This window comes from Benincasa hispida, chromosome 8, assembly GCF_027475165.1.
Source record: "Benincasa hispida cultivar pf3 chromosome 8, pf3_genome.v1.1, whole genome shotgun sequence".
Classification (NCBI taxonomy): domain Eukaryota; kingdom Viridiplantae; phylum Streptophyta; class Magnoliopsida; order Cucurbitales; family Cucurbitaceae; genus Benincasa; species Benincasa hispida.
The window spans coordinates 24,541,352-24,565,958 of NC_143485.1; the positions used below are offsets into that span (position 1 = coordinate 24,541,352).

At 34.1% G+C, this 24,607-nt stretch overlaps 1 protein-coding gene and 1 non-coding gene across 2 annotated transcripts; both read right to left on the reverse strand.

Moving 5' to 3' along the window:
• Window positions 1–15,302: 15,302 nt before the first annotated feature.
• On the reverse strand, window positions 15,303–15,374 carry TRNAT-CGU (transfer RNA threonine (anticodon CGU)). Its single transcript has one exon. It is a non-coding gene; the product is annotated as a tRNA-Thr (tRNA).
• Window positions 15,375–17,452: 2,078 nt separating this feature from the next.
• LOC120082575 (tRNA (guanine(9)-N1)-methyltransferase-like protein) lies at window positions 17,453–24,108 on the reverse strand. Its single transcript, XM_039037811.2, has 3 exons — window positions 23,351–24,108; window positions 19,975–20,334; window positions 17,453–17,927 (listed from the first exon to the last, which is right to left on the reverse strand). The coding sequence occupies exons 1-3, from the start codon at window positions 23,768–23,770 to the stop codon at window positions 17,694–17,696; spliced, it is 1,014 nt and encodes a 337-aa protein (XP_038893739.1). The 5' UTR covers window positions 23,771–24,108; the 3' UTR covers window positions 17,453–17,693.
• Between the last annotated feature and the right edge of the window lie 499 nt (window positions 24,109–24,607).

Consider the following 24,607-nt stretch of genomic DNA (forward strand, 5'->3'; position numbering starts at 1 on the left):
TAATTTGGAGTTAATTCGAGCATCCGGGATTCAAAGGAGTTGAAAAAACCAAAATGGCCTTGACCAGCGTCGCAACGCTCAAATCATAAGAAGCCCCAACACTCGTCCGCCGCTATAAGACAATAGCCTTGTTGCAACGGGCAGCGTTGTGATGCTCCAGGTTTGGCACAACGCCAGCATTGCAACATTTTCCTGACGCTGATGGCTTTGAGTCGAGCATTGCAACGTTGTTTCTAGCGTTGCAATGCTGCGATGATTTCTATAAATACTCCTCCTCAGCCCTAGGTCAAAGTATGCTGGACTCAGAATGCCAATTTGATGGAGACCGAAGTTAGATTTCATCTTTCTTCCTTTTCCTTCAATTTTTAGTATTTTTAGTTTAGTTTATTTATTTTTGGATTATGGATGTGTTTTGGTTTGTATCCCATTAGTTTGTCTATGAATCGATGAGGTAATCTTTTGTTTAGTTCTTAGATAAAGCGTTCTTTTATTTTGATGAGTTTTCTCTTAAATTTTGTGCTTTAAATTAGAATTATGTTAATCTTGTTTAATTTAGACTTACTTTTATGTGTTGGATTGATGCCTCTATCATGATCGCATGTCTTAGCTAGTTAAATTCAAGCTCGCATGCATATTTGTAATTGTCCATGCTTTGAATTTACCCTTGTAGCACAGATTATATGAGTATACTTAGGTTTATAGGCCGACCTTGAATCTTTGCATCACACGTTTAATCTAGATTTAAAGAATAAATTGATTATTTGAACATGGCTTTCCTGACACTTAATTAACATAGTTGAATCATTGTCCTTAATGCATATATTTCTAGTTCTTTATGGCCGTCGAGGACCCAATTGCATCTAGAAGCATGTAAGTTAGTTAGAACACGATCTTTCCAACCTTAATTACGAATTAGGATGCTCGATTGGTTTAGATTAATTGATTTCGGCCTTTGTAGAGATTAATTAATTCGCATCTATTGGGTACCTATGCATACATAGTTCGAATACATGATATTTTGGCTGAAAACAATTATTTGATTTACATTGAATGACTACTTGATCCGAGAACTAGATGAATCCATTATCGTTCCGTATATCCCTTGCATTTTCCTTTTCGTGCATGTTTTCAATTTTAAAACAAAAAACCAAACCCCCGTTTTTACTGTTTTTCTACGGTCAAATCTAACTAAAAAAGAAATTAATTCTTCGTTTCTCTGTGGTTCGACCCTGCACTTACCACTGTCACTACGTTTTAGTAGTAATAGGAGTAATTCGGTGATTTCACAAATTTTCTTGTGATTAGACTCGAAGCTTATTAACGACGTAAGTTTCGGGCCTATTGGGGGGGTTACCATTGAGGAAGATGTGGGTCTTAGTAATGCTTCGGTGTTGAGAGAGGTCCAACTAGAAACCATGTCCCTCTCAAGCTAGTGAGAGGGTAGGGCCCCATTGTTCAAGTCCCAGAGTCAGCACGAGAACCTTTTATAAATGAAAATACATAAATTAAATAGATACATAGGACATTAATAATATAAATGAATCTGAATTTTCAAATTCATTATGACTTTTGTTAGGTTTTATGTCCTAAAACTCGTGGTTTGTAAACAATGGAACTTATTCTGAAAATTCAATAAAGGTGTTATTGAATAGATTTATTGCTTGATAATCCAATAAACCTGAAAGTCCCTTGACTATTGGATAAGTACTTGAACTTTATGTGGGGACATAAAGGTGGATCAGGTTCGAGTAAATAGTCAAAATGATCTATAGTTTATGAATACAGTTGGGTACCTTATTCTGGTAACATTATTGGATGTGGTCCGCTCTGTAGTTATAGAAGTTGTAAAGTGCTACGAACGAAGTGATACTAATTCATTCATGTTGGGACATGAGAAGTGAGGGTGTCTTTGTGCAGAAGGGTTTGTACAAGATCAGACCACGAAATTAGTCACTTTTACTTTATAACGTTGTTTACTGTTTAAGACTCACTATTTCAAAGTGATGACCTAGGTAACTTGACCTTAATCCTGAGCTAACTATGAACTCCTATTTATTTGGAATTATCCTTAGATTTGCATAGGTGAGGGTTGGCTCAACAGCGCCAGCTCAATAAACCTCCCATTTCCTGGGTAAGACTAGATAGATAGTTGGGAATATAGGGTACAAGACATAATTCACTCCTACCCACTTTAGGGACAATAGAGAGGTTGTTTCCTTAAATGCTGATTCTGGGTCTTGAACAAGGGGCCTCGCCCTCTCATTGGCCCGAGAAGGACTCGGTTTTGTTGATCAGATCACAAAACAATTGTTCATTAGGAGATTACTGGGACTTAAGGAATAAGAGGTAATTTTGGGGGTAAAATAAAGATTGACCCAACCATTATTACGAACAACATGTGAAAGGTTGACTTACTAATCATGGTTATACGAATGAATATAACATATTTACAGTGAGGGGAGTTAAACTATGGGCTTCAGTGGAGTGACCCATTAGTTAATGAATGGGGGTTATATCGGTCTAATGAGTTTAACCGATTAATCTCGGATCGTTGGAGTCCATGATCTGTAGGTCCAAAAGGTCCCCCCCTACTAGCTCGAAAATGGATTAGATATAGAGTAGCGTGATAAGTTAATTTGAAACGTTCAAATTAGAATCAAACGGAATTGGAGAATATATATTTAAATATGATTTAAATATATGAATATGAATTTGTGTAAAAATTAATTTAATATTAGATATTAAATTAATTAGAATTATTTAAATTGTTTAAATAATTGTTTATTAATTTTATTAGAAAATTAATTTATGAAATTAATTTGTAAAATTAATAAATTTTGATTTTAGAAATAAAATATGATTTTAAAATCAATTTTGGATTTTGGAAATAGAAAAATACAAAATGAAAAATTAGATTTTTCATCTTCATCTTCAACTAGCTCACAAAGAACTCACTTCTTCAACCTTCATTTACTCCAAGCTTGAGCTGCATCCCATGCAGCAAATCTGTTTACATAATTGTCTTCAATATATTGAAGAGATTGGAGTGAAGTTGAAGGAAGGCAACTGAATGAATTTTTCTGAAAAATTCAGGTAGAAAAAGATGTTCTTCATTTTGGGTTGTTGCAGTGAGCTTTCTCCAAATTCCCTTTGATTCCAGCTTATTTTGAGTTCTACAACTCAATCTAGAGCACCAAGAGAATAGTAAGGAAGATCTTGTGGTGGTCTACACAAAGATTTGGAGGATTTAACAATTGAAAATCAAGATTTCAACGGTTCTTCAAAGGTATGTCTTGAAACCCATTAAACTCTGTTTGAGCATGTTTTCTTTTCTGCCAAATTAATGAATTAGAGTGCTTATCGATCCTCGTCGCTTTCGCTACGTGCTGCTACCAGTCCAACAACTTTTGAGTAACCAAATGACTCTTAAAGCTTCAATGATTGCCACTCTTCATCATTGGCTGGAAACTTATCTTCAAAGCAAGCATTTAATCCTTCTAGAAGTCTTTTAGCTCTAGCTCATCAGTGATACTTGTGACATAATGATTGCTTCATGATTGGGTTGACTTCGAGTGATCTTCCATTGAAATTTCAATATGAGTTTCATTTATGCTGGTTTGAACTTATTAAGCTTCATTTTCATCTCTAGAACCTCATCATCTCCTTCATTGGTCAGCTCTTTATGATTGCCATTTATTTTCTTATCCTTCTCTCATTCTTCGAGAAGATTCAACCTCGATCCTTAAGGATCTCTTTACGATGTAATGTTCTAGTCACTTTTTTTAAGCTCTCAGATTACACATTTTTCTCATGGTATGTGAAACTTGGATTTCAATTTCCTTAATTAAGCAGGTAATTGAGAGAATTAACTAAGTATAAGTTAAATCCTATGTTGAAGAGAAAGAAAATTTCTAAGTGTTGAAATTTGGCTAAGTATGAAGTAAAAAAGAAACCATGCGTGTGGTGTTAGGAAACATTAAACACATGAGATGAGGCTAAGTTTGTATAGGTTAAAAGGAGTTAAGCATTAAAACCAAGGACAACCATGCGTTGAGCTTGTGAGGTTTGGACGCATATTGGCCAAAGCGTTGGCAAGAGGCATTGCCCAAAGGTTGCTCATGTGTTGAGGCTACGTGAGCGAGAGCGAGAGAGCTAGACATTGAGCGTAAGGTGCTGGGCAGGCAATTGTGTAGCTACAAGCGACGCTAAACGATAGCACTACACGATAGGCAATGGCATTACACGATCAACATAAGAGCTAGACGATAGCACTGGATGATAGCGCTAAGCGATGAGCTTGGGCGCTAAACGATAAGCGTAGACGCTAGACGATGCGTTGGGCGCGAGTGCTGGGCGATAGACGTGAGCGCTACATGATAGGCGAAGCACTAGATGATGGGTGTTACGCGATAGACGCGGACGCAAGACGATGGCGTTACACGATAAGCGGACACGCTAGATGATGAGCGACAGCAAGATCGTTAACAGTGAGAGATCACTAGACGATGGAGCTATATGATGGGCAAAGGCGCTAGACAATTGGCAACAGCGAGAGGGCTGGATGTTAAGCGACAACGAGAGATTAACTAAACGATGGAGTTGGGCGATGAAGTGTAAGAGCTATACGATGGACTATACGATGGGCCAAGTGTTTATGCGGTGCTGAGGCTTGCGTTATGCAAGGCTGATGAATTCACCCGGATAAGTGGCTGAACCGAGAGGAGGTTGAGCTTGAGTTAGTAGGAGGTGGACGAATAGAGTTTCATATAAAGAAGTTTTATTCATGAGGAAGACAACTCAAACTTCATGCAAGCAGGTGAGTGGCATGGAAGTAGGTGAATGGCAAGGAAGTAGGTGGTGGCAAATCTTGGTGCAAACACTCCAAAAGTTGTTAAAGTAGGAGGTGTCTTGCACTATAAGCCTTAAGAAATGAGAAGGATTAGTTCCTTTGGCCTATAAATACCACCACAAGGTGTCTCTTCAGTTCATAAACCGAAATCCTCTTGAAAAACATTAGAAAGAGTGTTTTAGAGCGATTCAGAGGTTGCGATCGCAAAACCATGCGATCGTATGTGCTCGCGAGAATTTGCCCAAGTAGGTGGTCGTAGAAAGACGACGCATCAAGGTGAAAGCATAATAAATCATGATGGACGAAAAGTTGATGATGGTCGAATCCAAATTTAGTTAACAAGCCGTTAACAACACACTGTAGTAAGTACATTCAACTTTTCGGTGACCATTAATCGGCGCATCAGATAGAAGATTTAATGACCTCCCATCATTGCAATCATTAGAAAGAAAAGCTTCTTCACCTTGAGCTCTATAAATACCGAAGGCCACCATCGTTAAAGGAGTTCGCCACACATAGAAGATAGATCATATACAAATAAATAGCCATGAGTTTGTAGTTATTCTTATACTTAGAAGGCGGAGGCGAGTGAAGAGAAGAAGACGTCGAAAGGACATTCCCGGACAGCTCGAAAGACTGTCGGAAAGCGCTATAAAAGAAGAGAGGACCGACACTTGCGAAAACAAGGATATTCTTCTAGACATAGTGGAGTAAAAAGTCAGTGTAAAAGCCACAAGAAGCAAGACATTGCTACCGGGCTTCTAATCCCTACTTTCTATTGTTGTTTTGTATTCTGACTTTATTTATAAAATGGAATTCTCATCTCAACATCATTCAATCTCTTCACATTTCGCATGAGTAGCTAAATTTTCGAATAGGTTGAGAAGTACTTAGCTAGCATGACCTAAGATCTTCACTTTATGCGATCATCTTGTTTTATGTATGCGTCATTTACCCTTTAGAGATACTTGAGAGAGTAGTCTAAAGAAAGAACCTCGACTTGAGAGAGTCAGGTTAGAATCTAGGGTTGAGAGAGTCGAATTAGAACCGCATAAGCATGAGATAGAAACTTAGACATAAGTTCTGTTTGTTATTACACATCTCATGCACCCTAGAAATAGGATATGATAGTATGCGGTCACCTTGTGTATGTATGTATCATTCATCATCGCATAGACATAGAGGCTTAGACATAAGTCCTATCGACATTATCGTATACATCGCATGCATCCTAGAAATAGGAACTATGGCATTGGCATTGAGAGATAACATGTTGTTATATGTGTGTAGCATGATCGCATAACTTGAACGCAATCTTAGGAAGTGTTAGCTAAATCCCTTCTCAACCCGTTCATCGCATACTCAGTATAACTTTCGATTTCATCAACTCTTTGCTCAAATCCGTCACATAGATTTATACTAAACAAAACACCAATCAACTTTTTTTTTTTTTTTTTTGCCAACGTAAAGGAATCAATTTTACTGACGCATAGTAACTCAGTAGTCCCTGTGTTCAACCCTAGACTTACCAGGAAACCTAGTGAGATTTATACTTGAGTTTCACTAGGAAAACTTGCATGTGCAACGTATAACTCATCACCACAATTTCATACCATTATTTCATCACATTTACAACACATCACCAGACGTGTCTACGATCCTTCAGAAAATTTTGTTTGAAAAGCAAAAGGATCCAAGTATGTTTTCTCTCCCTTGTGTTATTGGAAAAAAGAAAATTGATAAGGCATGCTAGATCTTGGTGCATCCATAAATGTTATGTCATTTTCAATATACCAGGAATTGAAATTAAAAAACCTGACTGAAACTGGAGTTATGACTCAATTAGCTGATAGCTCTTTTATTCACCCTTTAGGAGTCGTAGAGGATGTCCTAGTTCAGGTTAATGATTTGTTTTTCCCTGCTATTTTTATATTCTTAAGATGGAAGAGCCCACATCTATTTCATCTGCATCAATCTTGCTTGGTGATAAGCGTCTGCGAAGCTTGTTGGATGCAAAGCTAGAGGCCCTTCTAGGATCCTTGCAAACACTCACAAAGAAAGCTACTTAGATTGAACTGAGAATCTATGATGGTCACTCTTAGATCCTAAGACAATTCACTCCAGAATTAGCTTGATCAAAGCTAATCCAATTAATTGATTTAAATATCAAATCTAAAACAAGATTTGAAAGAAAAAGACAACACCAAAGGGTTGAATAAGCACAAGCTTTTTACTATCGATAATCTGCATTTTGAAGAACATTACAAACCATTTTATAGGCCAAATGGTCGTGGATAGACTAAGAAACTCAAAAGTCATTCAAATATAATTAATTGCAAATTGTAGAAAATAACACCTAGAAACTTGAAACTTAATTGTATACTAAATTAAAAGTCAAAATGCAAAACTAGGAATGTAGAAAGTCTTCAAATTGTCTTAAATATCTCCTTTAGAAGGCAGCAAAGTAGATATACACGTTTGACAAGGTTTGACATCACATTTTCCCATGTCGTGCACACTTGACCACCGTGTCATCTTCATGTCATTCTCTTCTTGACTCATTGGGCTAACATTATATTAAACTTTGGGCTCAAAATTATTTGTCGGTTCTTGTGAATTTGCTAGTTTTTGAAGATGTAGTGTGAATGCCTCTTGAATCTTCTTTGCCTTGCTTCTTGTAGGTCCTTTAAGTACATGCAATGGTTCAATGGTTGAATTCACATCATCCCCCCTTTCTTTCAAAGGATTTGTCCTCAAATCAAGGTCTTCATTCTCTACATCAAAATGAGTCAAATCAACCACATTGAAAGTAGAACTTACGTTGTGCTCACCACGGAGATCCAATTTGTAGGCATTATCATTGATCCGCTCTATCACTTGAAATAGACCATCTCCTCTTGGTTGAAGTTTAGACATCCTTTGATCTGGAAACCTTTCCTTTCATAGATGAACTCAAACCCAATCACTGGGTTTAAAAATCATTTTTTTTTCTCCCTTGGTTCTTGCTATTGACAAGCTGTTGATTCTTCTTTTCAATCCTTTCTTTGACTTCTTTGTGCAAATTTTTTATGTATTCTGCTCTTGAAATAGATGCATCACTAATAAACATATTAGGTGGCAAGGGTGATAAATCTAATGGAGTTAATGGATTAAAGCCATACACAACCTCAAAAGGTGAATAATGAGTGGTGCTATGTATTGCTCTATTGTAAGCAAACTCTACAAAAGGTAGAGTATCCTCCCAAGACTTGAGATTTTTAGACATTAATGACCTAAGCAAAGTTCCCAATGTTCTATTAATCATCTTAGTTTACTCATTGGTTTGTGGGTGACAAGTTGTTGAAAACAAAAGCTTAGTTCCCAATTTACCCCACAAAACTTTCCAAAAATGACTTAAAAATTTTGCATCTCTATCACTAACAATGGTCTTAGGAATTCCATGTAATCTAACCACTTCCCTAAAGAATAGATTAGCTATGTTAGTAGCATCATATGTTTTATTATATGGTATGAAATGTGCCATTTTACTAAATCTATCAACTACTATAAAAATGCTATCATGATGTCTCCTAGTCTTTGGTGGTCCTAAAACAAAATCCATGCTAATGTCAACCCAAGGTTCACTAGAAACATCTAAAGGTGTGTAAAGACCATGTGGTTGTATCTTAGACTTAGCCTCCTTACATTTGAAACATTGTTTGCATACTTTATTCACATCCTTTCTCATTTTCAACCAATAAAAATGTTCAGTCAACATGTTATATGTTTTAAATTCCCAAAATGCCCCATTAATCCTCCCCCATGAGCTTCCTTCACAAGCAACTCTCGAATGGAACACTTAGGAATACAAAGTTTTCCTTTCCTAAAAAGCGTTTCATCAAACACGCACGTTTTTCCCATCTAAACATTGAATATACACATCATGAAATTCAGATGTCTCTACTTTGTACAAATCAATCATGTGTTTAAAACCAAGAATTTTTGTACTAAGGAAAGAAAACAATGCATACCTTTTTGATAATGCATCAACCACCACATTATCCTTACCTTTCTTATAATGAATGACATATGGAAATGTCTCAATAAACTCTACTCATTTAGCATGCCTCTTGTTCAACTTCGTTTGACTTTTGAAGTGCTTCAAGCTTTCATGATCCGTGTGGATGACAAACTCTTTTGGCCACAAGTAATGTTGTCAAACTTGCAAAGCCCTTATAAGTGCATGTAATTCCTTATCATATGTGGGGTAGCTAAGTTATGCTCCATTTAGCTTCTTACTAAAGAACATGATTGACCTCTTTTCTTGCATCAAAACAACTCCAATCCCTATCCCACTTGCATCACATTCAATTTCAAAAGATTAGTCAAAGTTAGGTAAAGAAAGACAAGGTGCATTAGACAATTTATCTTTCAGTTCATTGAATGCATTTTCTTGCTTTTCTTTCCATTCAAATTTCACATTCTTTTTAATAAGTTCATTCAATGGTGAGGCTATGCTACTGAAATCCTTAATAAACCTCCTATAAAAACTAGCCAAACCATGAAAAGATCTCACCTCGGTTGCATTGGTGGGTGTTGGCCACTCTCGAATAGCCTTGACCTTTTCTTCATCAACTTTCACCCCATCCTTTCCAACAATGAATTCTAAAAAATTGACTTGGTCTAGACAAAAACTACACTTTTTGAAATTGGCATAAAGCTTTTCTTCTCTAAATTTAAGCATAATTGTCTTGACATACAAAATATGTTCATTCAAATTTTTAGAGTAAACAATTTATAAGATATCTCTACTTTGTTTTTTATTGATATTATTATTAAGAAACGCAAGTCTCCACATCTACAATTAGTTGAAATGTTCTCTCTTTTCGAATATTAGAAGAAACCCACATCTCGTGTTCTTTTCTTTTAAGATTTGTAACCATTAATCAATTAAGAAAGTAAAGAAAATACAATGACATAATCATACAAATAACCAAAAATATTTGCTAGAAAATGAAAGTTTACTTACCTTATAAATCTATTCAGTGGAAAATGAGGTCTGACTTACTTTCTAAACTTTAAGACTTTTACTCTTTTACTCAAGTCATATCTATATGAATATTCCAAAATGGACAACGTGCATAGAGATTTGGCCTCTAAATGTCTTGCTTTCACACCCCTTTTGGTGAAAACTCATATATCTGTCTTTGACACCTTCAAACTCTCGTTCATCGCTCTCATTCCAACACCACTTATCGATAAAAAATCACAGATTCAATTTGTGAAAAAATCAAGCAACTTCTCTCTGCCAACAAACACACGTGTTCCGACAAAAAACCCACACTCTAACGACCTCTCTAATCCCTTTCGGATGAAAGTATGGCCGACCAACTCTCATTGCAATAGCAACTGGCAAAAAGAAAAAAGAAAGGTATTTTGATAATCTTGACCGATGATGATGGAAGAAAAAGGCCAAAATTAAGTTTAAAAAAGTGGGACAAATTTTATTTTGGATTTTTTTTTTTTTTTTGGCTTCTATAATTCTTTTATGGATATTTTGCCCAAATGAAAATATAGTATATGGTTTAAATCTTCATGCTCCAATTATACCAAAAAAATAAAAAATAAAAAAAGATACACGTGGTATCTACAACTTTCTAAAATTAATTGATGATTTGTAAGATAAACAATCAATAACTAATGCACCAATTTATGATCAATAACCTAAAATAAAATATCATCTCATACCTTTGATGATCAATTGCATCCCTTAACCAATAATTGCATCAATTTAAATATTTAATTTTTATAAGTTTACTAATTTATACTCTCCATCACATTTGATTTAGATAAATATCGTATAATAAGACTTTTAGTTTTATCAATTAAATCCCTTAACCTTCACAAGTAAATTGATTTTAGACTCTCGATCAATTAAGATTTCATTTGAAAATCATCCGTGCATAAATTTTGATCATCTATTTTGTTAATATGACATTTGAAGAAGTCTACACACATGTAAGAATTGATGCATAGACGATTTTTAAAGATAATCTTAAATAATGGGTCTATATTGATTTATTTATGAAAATTTTGGAGTTTAATTGATTCAATAAGTTTTACACGATATTAGTCAATTGAAATCTAAGGAGAATGTAAATTGATACATTACAAAAGTTTAAAGTTTAAATTGATACATTTATTAATTTATGATTTAAATTGATATAATAAAAAAAATATGGATATAAATGGATATTGTTCCTTATTATTATTAAATTACTTTAATTTAGGGCACTCCATGGATACTACCCCTTTATAATTTTACCAAAAAAAATAATGAAATTAAAAAAAAATAAAAAAATAAAAAACAAAGAGAGAGATCCTAATCTAGCCTTAAAAAACCAACATGTTAGGGAAAAAAGTTGAAAAATTGTATTGGGTAGCAAAATGTATTTGTGTATTTATAACCATTATCCCAGATTCTCATTGCTTTTCTAAATTGCGGCTCTAGCGTGGCAAGCGGCGGGAAGACGATCGACGGCTGAGATTGAATCTACATCATCAATTATGCGCCGACGCTCCACTTAAGTTTTAGTTTCAATTTTGAAACTATAGTTTTTAGTCTTGGGTCTATTCAAATCTCCTAATTATTGATGTTATTATTGGTGCTTATGATATTAAATATGTGACAATTTAATGTTTCAATGAATTATATGTATTAAGGCTTAAATAAGAAAAATGTTTATATAGTTGAGAATAAAAATTGAAGAAATGATTAAGAATTTTATTCCATTGGTGGTTGATTTGTGAAATTAAAAAAAAAAACAAAAAAAAAACTAAAGATTCACTTGAAACTAATTATGAATTATGAGGAGAGGAATGAGGAACAGTTTTAAGTTATTGGTACTAAATTCAAAACCTAAAGATTCATTTATATAATCGTTTTAACCTAAAATAAACTATTACTTTATTTATTTATTAGTAAATTGATGCATCAATTTGTAATATATATCCTTGGCAGCTCTGTGATAATCCTAAGAATATAGATTTTTGGAACCTCGTCATTGAGAGAATTGAAAACAAATTTGCATCATGGAAATATAAATATAGATCAAAGGTTGGTCTAAACAATAAATATCCTCGTTATTCTTTGACTAGCCAAAAATTGTTTATGGTCAAAGAAGCTCATTCTCTAAGCAATGACTACTACAATAAATTTGGTCTTTAATGCTAGTTGGAAAAAACTAAAAACGGATATACCATATTAGTTAAAAAGAAGAAGAAGAAGAAAAAAGTGGATCTTTAATATCGGTTTAAAACCCACATTATAGGTAAACCCTGTTTTAGGTTAAGGTGTATATATATGTAAAAGTTTGTGTGGGTTAAAAAAAATGGTTAAGCATACAGAACAAACCCCTTTAAGCCATTTTCTTCTTAGCGTGCAGGACGTGCCAACCTCCAGTCGCCGGCATGAAGAACTGTGAGGTTCGAAGTGAAAGCACGAACGTATCCCAAATTCAATTTTCACGGTGAATTAAAATTACAAAAGAGATAATTATGCATTCTAAGTCATACAACCCTTGAAGCCAAATAACTCTTCACAAAATCCTCTCGATCGGTCAGGAACCCTTCGATCTTCTTGGAGTATGGTCGCCAATAAGGAAATCCAATTCAATCTTGAACTAACCAATAGAGAAAACCTCCATATTCTTCTTAGGGTGAGAAATCGAGCAAGAATGGTGGCCTTTGCTCTTAAAAGAGATAATTATGCATTCTAAGTCATACAACCCTTGAAGCCAAATAACTCTTCACAAAATCCTCTCGATCGGTCAGGAACCCTTCGATCTTCTTGGAGTATGGTCGCCAATAAGGAAATCCAATTCAATCTTGAACTAACCAATAGAGAAAACCTCCATATTCTTCTTAGGGTGAGAAATCGAGCAAGAATGGTGGGCTTTGCTCTTAAATTTGGCAGAGGGAAAGGAAACATGAGAGGAGATTTTATTTTGTTCTCTAGAGAGAGTAACTGGGAGAGTAGTAGATCGATCGAAAGCACACACATACAGACCTTCTGTGTATTTTTTGGTAGGGTCAAGATGAAGATCCACACCAACCACACATAAATTAAGAGAGAAAATAGGGGAGGGACGTTATTTAATAACACCCTCCCTTTAATTTAAATTCAAATTAAAACTAAATTTTAATTTAGATAATAATATAATAACTAATTTATTATATAACTATAAGTTACATCAAATATAACACATAACCTATAGTTTATATTTCTCTCAATAATTTATGGTATTTAATATAGATCAAATTTATATTAAATTTAATTATATGAATGTAATAAATATAATCAATATTTGAATCATAATATTTATTTCCTCTCAAATAAACTTTATATTATAATGTATTAAATACATTATATTAATTATATCATATAATTAATTTATAATAATTATATCATATATAATTAATTCACTCAAGTAATTTGAACAATTCAAATTAATCCAAAATTAATTGAATTCTCAATTATCCCAATTAAGCTACAGAGGGGACCTAATGGACTTATAGTTTAAAGCTCCAATGATACTCGATTATTTAATTAAACTCTTTTAATTAAATTAATCAACTTCCATTAACTGCTAGTCACTTCACTAAAGACCTACAGCTACACTCGTTGCACTACAAATATATTTTTGTGTCCATTTGATATGACCAATCAACAGTGCAATGACCCTCCACAAATTGCTCGTAAGTACAACTAGGCAAAAATTATCGCTTTGCCCATGTTGTTACATCTAACTCTTTAAGTACCATTGATTCCTCTAATGAACAATAAGTCATAATCCACCTATCACAAAAGCCCATCTCGGGCCAAGAGAGTGTGTGATGTCACATTGTCCCAGAATCAGCCCTTAAGAGAGCAATTTATCTACTTACGTTAACGGTAGGGAAAAGTGATTTCCTCCTTGTGTCACTGTGTTCCTAGTTCTCCAATTAGACGAATCCCAAAATTGTAGGCTTATTGAGTCGCTAAACTGGCCACTCTCACCCATGTAAATCAATGGATCGCCTTCATAGGCTCATTCACAACTCACTAAAGATTCAAGTCATGTCACCTATGGTCATATTGATGAAATGTAAGTCTCTTCTATCAATAGTGTTATGTAGTAAGACTATTCATTTCGTGATTCTGTCTTATACAAACTTTTTTGTATAGAACATCCCCACTCACATGTCTCCACAAGAATAATTAGGATCAGATCATTTTGTAAAACTTTACAACAATTGTAACTTCTGCAATGCGGGTCGTATTCGTAGTGTCACCAAGATAAGGTACTCAGCTTATCTATCTACTACAGATCGTTCAAGTTATCACTTAAATACGATCCACTTGTGTGTCTCCATATACACTTTTAAGTTATACAAGATAACCTTGGATATTTGTTTATTAGTTTTTTGGGTTAATGCTACTAAATATCTAATAAAATGTCTTAGATTTTATTAAATAAATAAATTGTTTATACAATACAATTACAAACTATATGACCCATGAGATTTAGGGCATCAACCCCAACATGGTATTCATCACTTATCGTTCGTCGTTTGCCTGTCGCAGCCAGTCATCGTTAGTCGTCAAGGTTTGCCACACTGTCGTTCATCGAACCATCCCTCCTCCCCTTCTCATTGTCCTTCTCCACTGTGGCTATCATTCCCCTTCACAATTGTGGCTCAACAATAGATTTGGATGAAAGTCGACTATGGTTGCGTTGGACGAATGACGATGATGGATTGAGTACCAGTGGGGAGCACGAGGCAGAGGAATGGATCTATAATCGAGGCGGAGCGGGAAAGTGGGATGGGGCAGGAAATATAATCATCTTCCTCGTTTAGCCAACAGGAAAAAATATTTTCCTGTTCCCTCCCTCCTCCATTTCCTGTCTAATCGAAGATTCCCCACCTCATTTGGGGTGAGGTCTCAGTCCTACGGGTTAAATGGATATTTCTACTTGTAGCGTTCATTATCACCATTTGGTTTTCTTTTCTCAATTTCTTACTCTTAAGTCTGTTCTTTCATACTTCTGCTATATCTACAAAATTAATTAGTATGGCTTGTTTTTGTGTAAAGATAATAAGGCTTTAATTGAGTTTTATTTTTCGTGTTTTCTTATCTTTAAAACTACTTATGAGAGGATTGAACTCTCACATTTCGCTTACGGAGTAAATGTACTCTACCACTATATTTTGTGAAAGTCATTGTTGATAACTTAAAAAATAAATAATAATAGTAAAAAATAAAATAAATAAAATAAAATCCTTTTTAATGGGTAGCATAGTTTTTCATAGAATGAGTAGTTTTCTATCTTCTTTCATAAAGTATGTAATTTTGCTGATGTGCATTGGAGCCTTTGTTGGTAAGAACTTAAGAAAGAATTTATTTATATTTAAGTAGTAATACAAAAATAAAAGCTCCCAGCGAGGATCGAACTCGCGACCTTTCGCTTACGAAGCGAACGCACTACCACTATGCTATGGAAGCAACTGTTGGTAAGTAACGAATCAAATTATTAAAAAAATTTAACACAAATAAACAAATAACTAATAAGTCAATCAATGTAGAGACATTAGATTTTCATTCTAAAACTATGAATTCATCGCTTTCACATGTACATAAATTTTCTTTAAATATATGCATTAACATAGTATTAGAGATAAATACTGAAATCAAATTGATAGCATAACTTTTTCATTAAAGTGGGCAGTTTTCTATCTTCTCTTAGTCTTTTATTTTTGTAATTTATTTAAAAGAGTTATGTCATAAATCTTTTATTTAAATATTATTTTAGTCCATATACTTTCGACTTTAGTTCATTTTGATATATATAATTTTAAAATATTCAATTTAGTCTATATACTTTGAATTTTGATTCAATTTCGTCTATGTATTTTCAAAACATTTTGTTTTATGCTTCTACTTTTGAAAAGAGATTATCATGGTCCCTATTTGCAAAATATTAACATATAATATAGGGAAAATCAGATAAAAATGAAAAAAAACCCCGAAATAGTTACTTTTAAAGGTAAATGGACCAAATTAGTATTTAAACTTTTTATCAAAAGAATGAATATGAGAGATGATAAGGAAATAAATGCCGATAATAGGAATTGGAGCATTTAATGCTTACTTCCAAGCTAAGGTTCCTATTCATGGTGAAGAATTGCAACTATTCATGCATTAAAAGGCGCCTTTTCATCCAGAGTCATTATGAATCTTAAAATTCAGATTTCATCCACATGTTTAATGAATTATGTACCAATGCAATTTCATATATTTATATTTATGAGGTAGTTGAAAGGGTATCAAATGAATTTAGTCAATTAGATGAAAGGATGTGATCTTTCATACTGTTATTTTTATTAATTTAAATATTGTTGTAATCTCCACATTTTGTAACAGGACTTTAATTTTGAATAAAATTTTCTTAGAGTTTGATCTCTCACTTTATGCTTTCTTTATATTCTAGTGTTTAGAATGCACGTTTTAGGACTTTTAATTTATTTTGATCAATTAGATTGTGGAGAGTTCAAAATCTTGAAGTGAGGAACAAGTTCTTCTTTCTTCTTGATCTTTGATCAATCTTCCAAGCCAAATTTGTTTTAACTTTTTTGGAATTGTTATCATTTTGTTAATTGGGGTTATTTTTATTACAGCTGTGAGGGTTGAGTTCTCATATGTGATTGAGGTAGTTCCCTTCACCAAGAGATGAGAGAGAACAATACCCATTCAACATTACATATATTGTATTTTATTGCATAAAAATTATTGTTGTTATTTAACCAATTTTGGTAAAAATTTAACTTCAAGAGACTAAATTTAAGATTTTTTGCAAGTATAGGGACTAAAATTAGACAATTATAAGTATGTGAACGAGAAAAAAAAAACTTGAAAGTATAAGGACTAAAATTAAAAATTGAAAGTATATGAACAAAAATTGAAGAAAAAAACTTCAAAGTATAGGGACCAAAATAGTATTTTAACTTCTTTTTTTTTTTAAGTTCTAAAGTTGAAGTAAGAAGATTCGAACATTTAACCTCCTACTCAAAAATATATTTCCTAGTTCGTCAAGCTATCCTCAGATAGATCGAAGTTCATATCTAAATTAATTTCAATTGTTTTAATCTATTTATTTATTATTGATAGTTACATTAATATAAATACTAAAATTAATTAGAATATTTTTCAATTAAATCTTACTTTTTCTTGAGCAAAAGAAAAACCTATAAAACAAACCAATATTCAACTCCTAAATATTATTCATTCAAACACAAACATTTATTATCTAAATCCCATATATTTAAATTCTAAGTATTTAACTTTCAAGTGTTATCCATATTCGTATCTGCCACCCAAGCAGGCATAAAACATTTTGAAAAAATGTGGCCCTTGTTTTTTGTTTTTTTTTTTTTTTTTTCTCGATAATATGTGAGTAGATCAAACTTCAAATTTCAAAGTTACAATACAAATTCATGTCAGTTAAGTTATATTAACGTTGGTTCTTACCAATTATAATCCATTTGTTAGAGTGATCACAAAGACCAAAACAGCTCGAGCAGAAATACCGCCAAGAAAAACGTGTATAGTTAGGATTTATTTGTTTGTTTGTTTTCATCAGTAAAGAAGTAGTCTCTTCAACTAAATTTTTACAAAATTTATCTTCCCTTTCAATCTATGTTGTATGTATTATAAACTAGTCGACAATGAAAAAATCAGAATCCTTTAACTCAGAAAGAAGCCTACCAAAAAATATAAGATACTTAGAATAGAATCTCTGACTTGATTCACAATTGGTCAAAGCCATTACAAAGTATCGTCACTGGAAGATACTTCATCACACTTGGTCTTCTTCATCTCGTGTTCGTCATCTCCGTCTCCATCTCCATCTCCATTTTCTTCCTCATCTACTGGATGGTCACTGTTAGAATCAGCTCCACATCTTTTTCTTTGAGGAACAACCTGAAAGAAAGAAGCCTTCCAGTCTCTTGTTTCCAAATACTTGAGTAGAATCTCTATGACTTGATTCACAGTAAGGACCTGGAAATGACATGGAAAAAGTCCAAAATATTGTAAGAGAACAATTACTAAATTATAAGAAGTCAATTTGTAATCTAGTAGGTAGGTAATCTCAAAGGCCTAAGCTCATTTGGTTTTTGCCAAAAATAAAGCCTAATTGATCCACTTACCCCTACAAAATTTGGTTAGGAAGATTTTTTTTGTAATCGCTGTTGCAGGTTGATGCCTCATCTCCTATTTGTTATTCATCACATTATTCTATATCACAATATTGTCTCAGTTTCTATCCAGAAAAATAAGTTGGATCGTGGCGCTTTACCAAGGTAACTTGAAGATAGTAAAATGAGGCTTAAGTGGGTATGGCGCTCTTTTATAGAGCCTAATGCTTTGTCGCACATGGTAATCACCAAATGACCTAAAAATTTAAGCTAATGAGTGAGGTAAATTTAATTTCATATCATCTAACACTTCCCTCACTTACGGTCTTGAAATATGAAGAAGGTCCCACAAGTGGAAATCAATATTAATTGAAGAGGAAACAGCATTGCAAGGGCTTAAACACAAGAACTCCCTAGACCACCTGCTCTGATACCATCTTAATTCACTAATTGACCTAGAAGCGTAAGTTGATGGGTGAAATAAATTTAATTTTAAATCATCTAGCACTTATTATGAGCAAATATGCTCTATACCTGTTTGAGTGCGTCTCAAATTGTAGGGTTTAAGTCTCTAATTTTCTTTTTCTTTTTAATTATTATAAATAAATATTTTTTTAAAAAAAAACTTGTTAGAAACCAAAGTAGTATAAGATGTCTTTGTCCCACATTGATTAGAATGGGATGACCAATGTGGTACTTAAGTGGTTTGGCTCTACCTCCTCAATAGCTAGCAGGGGGTGTGGTTCTCCAAGGTGCTTAAGTAACAATGGTATTAGAGCCGGTTGTTGACATTCTGAAGTGGAATCGGTGGAGAGTTCTAACCAGGTGTGGGCGAGTGAGGTACCATCGGAGTAGCCATCGAGACGTCGACTTTCCGAAAATGGGTATTGTTAGGAACCAAAGTAGTATGGGATGACTCAAATACTTGTCTTTGAGAGGATTGTGTTGGGTGGGATCATCGGAGATGAGCATCTTTGCATCATGACTCAGTTTTGCCTTTCTTTGAGAAATTTCAATTCCATTTGGGTTTTCATCGTCCTTCAAATAAGGAGACAACAGAGGTGTCAGCCCGCTTCAGGAGCTTTCCATATCCCCCTTTTCCATTCTTCTGTCTTTGGAAGGCTGAGATCTCAAAGAAGGTCAAATTCATTGCTCAGCCAGTCGCACATGGATAAGTTGATACTTAGGATAGCATCCAAAGATATTCTTTCCTTTTGTTAGTACTGGATTGGTGCATTTGTGTAAAGCATCTTGAGGATCTCAACCATATTCTTTGGAGTAGTTGGTTCATGCAATCAATTTGGATTCGCTTTTTGGTGTCATTTGCTATCTATTTAGAACCGACCATGGATTTTGTTCTATGATGGAGAAGGTTCTTTTGCCCCCATGGGGTATTTGGTCAAAGAGGAATGGTAGAATTTTAAAAGGGGTTAAAAGATTTTGGAAAGAGATTTGGGAAGTTGCTAAATTCATCGTCTCTTTGCCATCACAAGGGTTCTTTTAATTGTCAGTTAGGTCTTATTCTATTTGATTTGAGTCCTATTTTGTAGCTTTATTAGGGCTCCCTTTTGAGGTGTTCTTTTCCTAATATGCCTTGTACGTTCTTTCATTTTTCTATAAAAATAAGAAGTTATAAGGATTGGAGCTCACTTGAATTCTTAATCTGCCATTTTTATAAGTTTAGGATGACAGGATTTAGAGCCCATGAATGCGCCTCCTGATCCTTAGGATGTTTGTCTCTTTATTGTATATCGTAGGTATTGTTTTGTTCTTTCATTATCTTAATTAAATTTTTAGTTTCCTTTTCACAAAAAAGTAGTAATAATAAAATAAAAATTTTAATTTAAATTCAAATTTAGGGTCCATGAAATGCGGATAAAAATGATTAGCATGTAAAGACCAAGGTATACCTGAGAGCTAGACATCTTCAAGTAACTTCCTATTGGAAGTTTTGCGGTTTGAATTCCCTGTTCATGTGCTTTCTTCATGGTAATCCCTTTCCATCTGTTACGATCGACTAACCCACCAATGATATAAATTTTCTTTGGATCAAGGTCATCGAGCACAGTTTCGGCATCTGCTGTGAGATATACCAAATTTTCCTTCTGGTCTTGCAAAGCATCTATATATGATCTATGTTCCTTCTCAATGATCCATTTATCAAATCCTGGAAGCCTTTGCAGTTGGGTCTCCATTTCTCCATTACACCCAGTCAACCAGAGATGACCAGGAGAAGGACATCTTCCATTCACCGCATAACAATACATTATCTGCAGGTTTTTACCCAATAAAGATACTCAGAAACTATGCTGTTTTCAGGAGATCATCAAATCATTTCTTGCTAAATTAATTGAGAATTAACAAACAAAATAAAGAACGCTGCATGAGGATAAAACGTTAAAGTTCTCAATACAGTAGTCAGAAGTGAATCGTTTGAATGTTGAAAAAGATCCTATTTGACATCACAAATAGAAAGCAGTGTCCTGACCATAACTAAATGTGAAGACAACAAAAAATCAGCTATAGAATGCTGTGGCATAGGGATAATGTAGTATTTCAAAAATGTCATGGCATGATAACTAACTAATGTAGAAAAAGTCTACTCAATAAAACATGTCATGCTTTGCAGTTGTTATCTCTCCCAAAAAAAAAAAAAAATATTGCATCTTAGTCTATTCTAATTAAATAGAGCTCATCCCAGACCTTAGTAGAAGTACCGAGTATTTAGGTGCGATATAAAGTCATCGTCTCCCATTAGTAAACTTGTACAATCGTATGATTCAGAGCTAAATTCAAACCTACAAATTTATGTTTTTATTAAACAAGTAGAAAGTTTAGATTTTGGAAAAAGAGTGATCCTATGATGCTAACTCTTATTCTTTATTCTCTCGTCTCCATCCTCCCATGGTTCTCCATGGTTTTGAGTTTTGAGTCTTTTGACAGGGTGAGATTAGTCAAGCATTTGATTGATTTAAGAGTGAGGCGGCTAGTAGGTGTGGGAAGGTATCCATTATCCAAGGCTGTCAGAATGAGGAAGCAATAGTTCCTTTCACTCTGTCAACCATGTGTATCCATATAATGGTTGAGTGATCGTTACAAGGCTACGGCTATAGGTTCAGTGCAATCTAATACCAAATTATTCTAAGAATATTGATCGATAACTATTTGGTTGAGTGGAGAATATCTCTGAAGGATGCTTTAGCTGAAAATTTCAAAAAATATATATATATATGGCAATAGAAAAATGCACCCATTATTCCTGCAGGAGGAGGGAAGGTTGGGAACCCTTCCACGATACCATAAAGGGTACCCAAGGACAATGGTGCAGACGGCAAGTCCCAAACCATTTGGTTCAGTTAGAGCACGTGAAGGAAGATCACAATATCAATAGGGATGGAGTACATATAAAAATCTCAGACATCAATCTTGGAAATATGTGACATTAATAGACCAGGGGATAAGTAATTCAACATCAAGGATTAACACTTCCCAAGAGGTCACATTTTCAAATCCACTGGTGAGCTTACTAAGGAAAATCATTTGTCTGCAAATTTTGGGTCTTGGTGAGTGGACTTTATTTTTTTTGAAAAAAAAAAAAGACATCAAGGATGAATACGAACAAATGCATTTACATTCACTCGCTCTCATTTAGTGTGAATTATACCCTCTCTTTAGCTCCTATAACCTTACTTCTTTTATTGCCCAATGGAAGTGTTTTCTGTAATTCCGTTGTTACATAATTTGCCTTCTTTTGTATAAGTACACACATAGACTTCTAATGTTGGAAATGAAGGATAAGGATCCCATGGTAGAAGCTCAGGCTACTCCTCCTTGTGGGAGATAGATCAAAAGAATAAAGCTTGGCTACAACATGGCCAGTGGGATATCCTACTAACCTTCTAATGTAGATCATTATTATTGGTCTCTTTCAATTCCATTTAATAGATAAGTGGACTCCACTAACATTTTTGAGCAAGCACCATGTTAGAAAGTCAGTAGAGTATCTTACCGACTACAACTGGTGTCTAGTGCCGTAGGCAAAGCAATTATTTTTAAGATCAAAATATACAATATCCCACTTAATATATGATCTATAGACACCTTTCATTCATCGTCAAAATATGTGGGGAATTTATCCAACACACTAAGGAAATTTTGAGGAAGCTTCACTTGGTTGAATGCATATCAAAGACAAAAAAATTTAACCAATTACCAACTAAAACCATTATGTACAAAACTGGAGATGAGCATAATACATATAACTTTCTGAAAACTATTTAACTAATATTTATCTTCCAAGAGCTTGTTATGGTATTTGGTTATACATAAAGGGCGGGGAAAAGGAGGGAAAGTTTCTTTAAAAGATTGTGCACAAGAGATTCTTTGAAGTTTCATAGGTTTGTAGCAAGAAATTTTGAATACTTTTCAAATGAAGGATTGCAATTCTATATGTACTCCAACTGAGTCTGGCTTGGAACTAAATAAAGACCGTGGAGGAAAGGAGAAAGAAGGTGAACAACATACTTTATAACCAAACTGTGGGTAGTTTGATGCATTTAATCTGCAACACACAAGATTTAGGGAGAATCTAACGTATCTGCATCTTTTTTGGATACTGAAAGGACCCTTTATTGCTTGCAAGAGACCAAAAATGATGGGTTGTTCTACAAAAGTGGGAAAGAAAAATAAAGAAAAATGAATTTCGGTAGTAATTATGTGGGAGATTGAAATGATAGGAGGAGCACTTCAAGTCATGAGTTTGTGTTGATCTCAGGCAGCATTTGATGGTCTTCCTAGAAACATCCAATTGTCACTTTATCAACTACTAAAGCAAGAGTCGAGTCTGCCAAGGCTAGCCTTTTCAAACTATTTGACTAAGAAACTACATTTCAATCACCTCCCAAGTCTATGGTCTTCCAAGAAAACAACCAGTTTTCCCTCTGATAGATTGGCCTAGTGTTATATAAAGGGCATGAGTATTGATAAGGGTTAAGAGGAATGAGTTTCCATGGTAGCTACCAACTTAAGATTTAATTAAGAGTTTCTTTGACACCTAAATGTAGATTGTCCCATGAGATTAGTCACATATATATATATATATATATTTAAAAAAATGAAAACCCTTCTTAAGGAACATCATAGAAGAAGCCCTTCATTCCATTTCCATCTACTAGAAACATCTAACAAACCTCTTAAACAGACAGCATTTTAAAAGTCAATAAAACTACTCAGTACTCGCACCACAAACAATTAATCAACCAATTGAAATGAGTAACAAGAAAAAACCTGCTGAACAAGACTGTGAATCTCCGAAGGGGTCATGAGGTGAGAAAATTCAAGGTCGATGACAATATTTTGGCCACAATCTTTGGCTCTGTTAAGCCTCTCAATCTTCTTCTCCCTCTCCTCTGACCTCTTCCCCATCCTCTCCTTCCTCAGACTTCTCCGAGACTCGATCAGCTTGGATCTCTCCTCCTCCGTAACACTCGCCAGTGTGTCCTCCCATTCCTTCCGTTTGCGCTCAATATCTTTCTTCTTCTGCTCTTTAGCCTGAAGTTTCTTCTCCGCTTTCTTCGCTTCGTATCGTTGTTGCTTCAGTAGCTTCTTCTTCGCATTCTTGGAAAGGGGCGGTTCTGGAGGATTGAAGGCGAAAGGGGAAGGAGGAGGATCCATTTTAGCGCTCTGGTCCTCTTCTACGGCCTCCATTGTTGGCTTCGAGATATCAGTACACTAGGGTAAACTGCAATTGCCTCAACTGATGAACAAAAGATATTTGACAGTTTGGAACTTTGAAACTGAAACCATCCTTGTAAGGTTTTTTTTTAAAAAAAAAAAAAATTCAAAATGAGGGTTTTTGAGAGAAAAAAAAAATTAGGAAGTCCGAAGTTAATATGTTGAGTTTGGAAGTTTCCTTTTCAAGTTCAAAGTTGTAATATTAAATTTTTCTATACATTTACAAAAATAGAAAAAGAGATAAATATGAAATTACTTATAAATGTACATATCTATTGAGGTTAAGTTATTTAACACTAATTTATAAAGTTGGTGATCTAAACATCTTATGCACGTTATATAATATGTATTTTTAAAAAATTGGTGTGTGTGGATAGATATGAAAAATCGGCATAATTGTTTTCTAACTCTTCAATATCACACATATTTTTTTAAAAAAAAGTATATTCAATTGGGATGTTAAGCTAAAACCTTTGCATAGATTTTATAATGGTACATATAGCCGTTGTAATTAAGGTAAATAATTTTTTTTGTTTTATACAGATAACAAAAGTACAATATACTTTCACATTAATGAAATGTATGAGTGTTGTAATATGTACCAAAAAAGGACATTAAGTGGTTCTTCGTTTTCCAAGCATTTTAGAATCCTATGGAGTGGGCATCTAGATTACCGTATTTGTTTTGCGATATTGTAAAATGTCTTGACATCTAGAGATTTTCAAACATTCTATGATGTCCTTACAAATAAAGCATCTCAAGAATTTTGGATGTCATAAATATGGATTTTTCAAATACACATATATCACT

Excerpts from the sequence above, each read along its gene's own strand:
- LOC120082575 (XM_039037811.2), bottom strand. The coding sequence starts at position 23,770 with ATGGAGGCCGTAGAAGAGGACCAGAGCGCTAAAATGGATCCTCCTCCT. Across the intron at positions 20,335-23,350 it reads TTCACAGTCTTGTTCAGCAG|ATAATGTATTGTTATGCGGT; the intron begins GTTTTTTCTTGT and ends AAAAACCTGCAG. Across the intron at positions 17,928-19,974 it reads TGAAGATGTCTAGCTCTCAG|GTCCTTACTGTGAATCAAGT; the intron begins GTATACCTTGGT and ends TGTCATTTCCAG.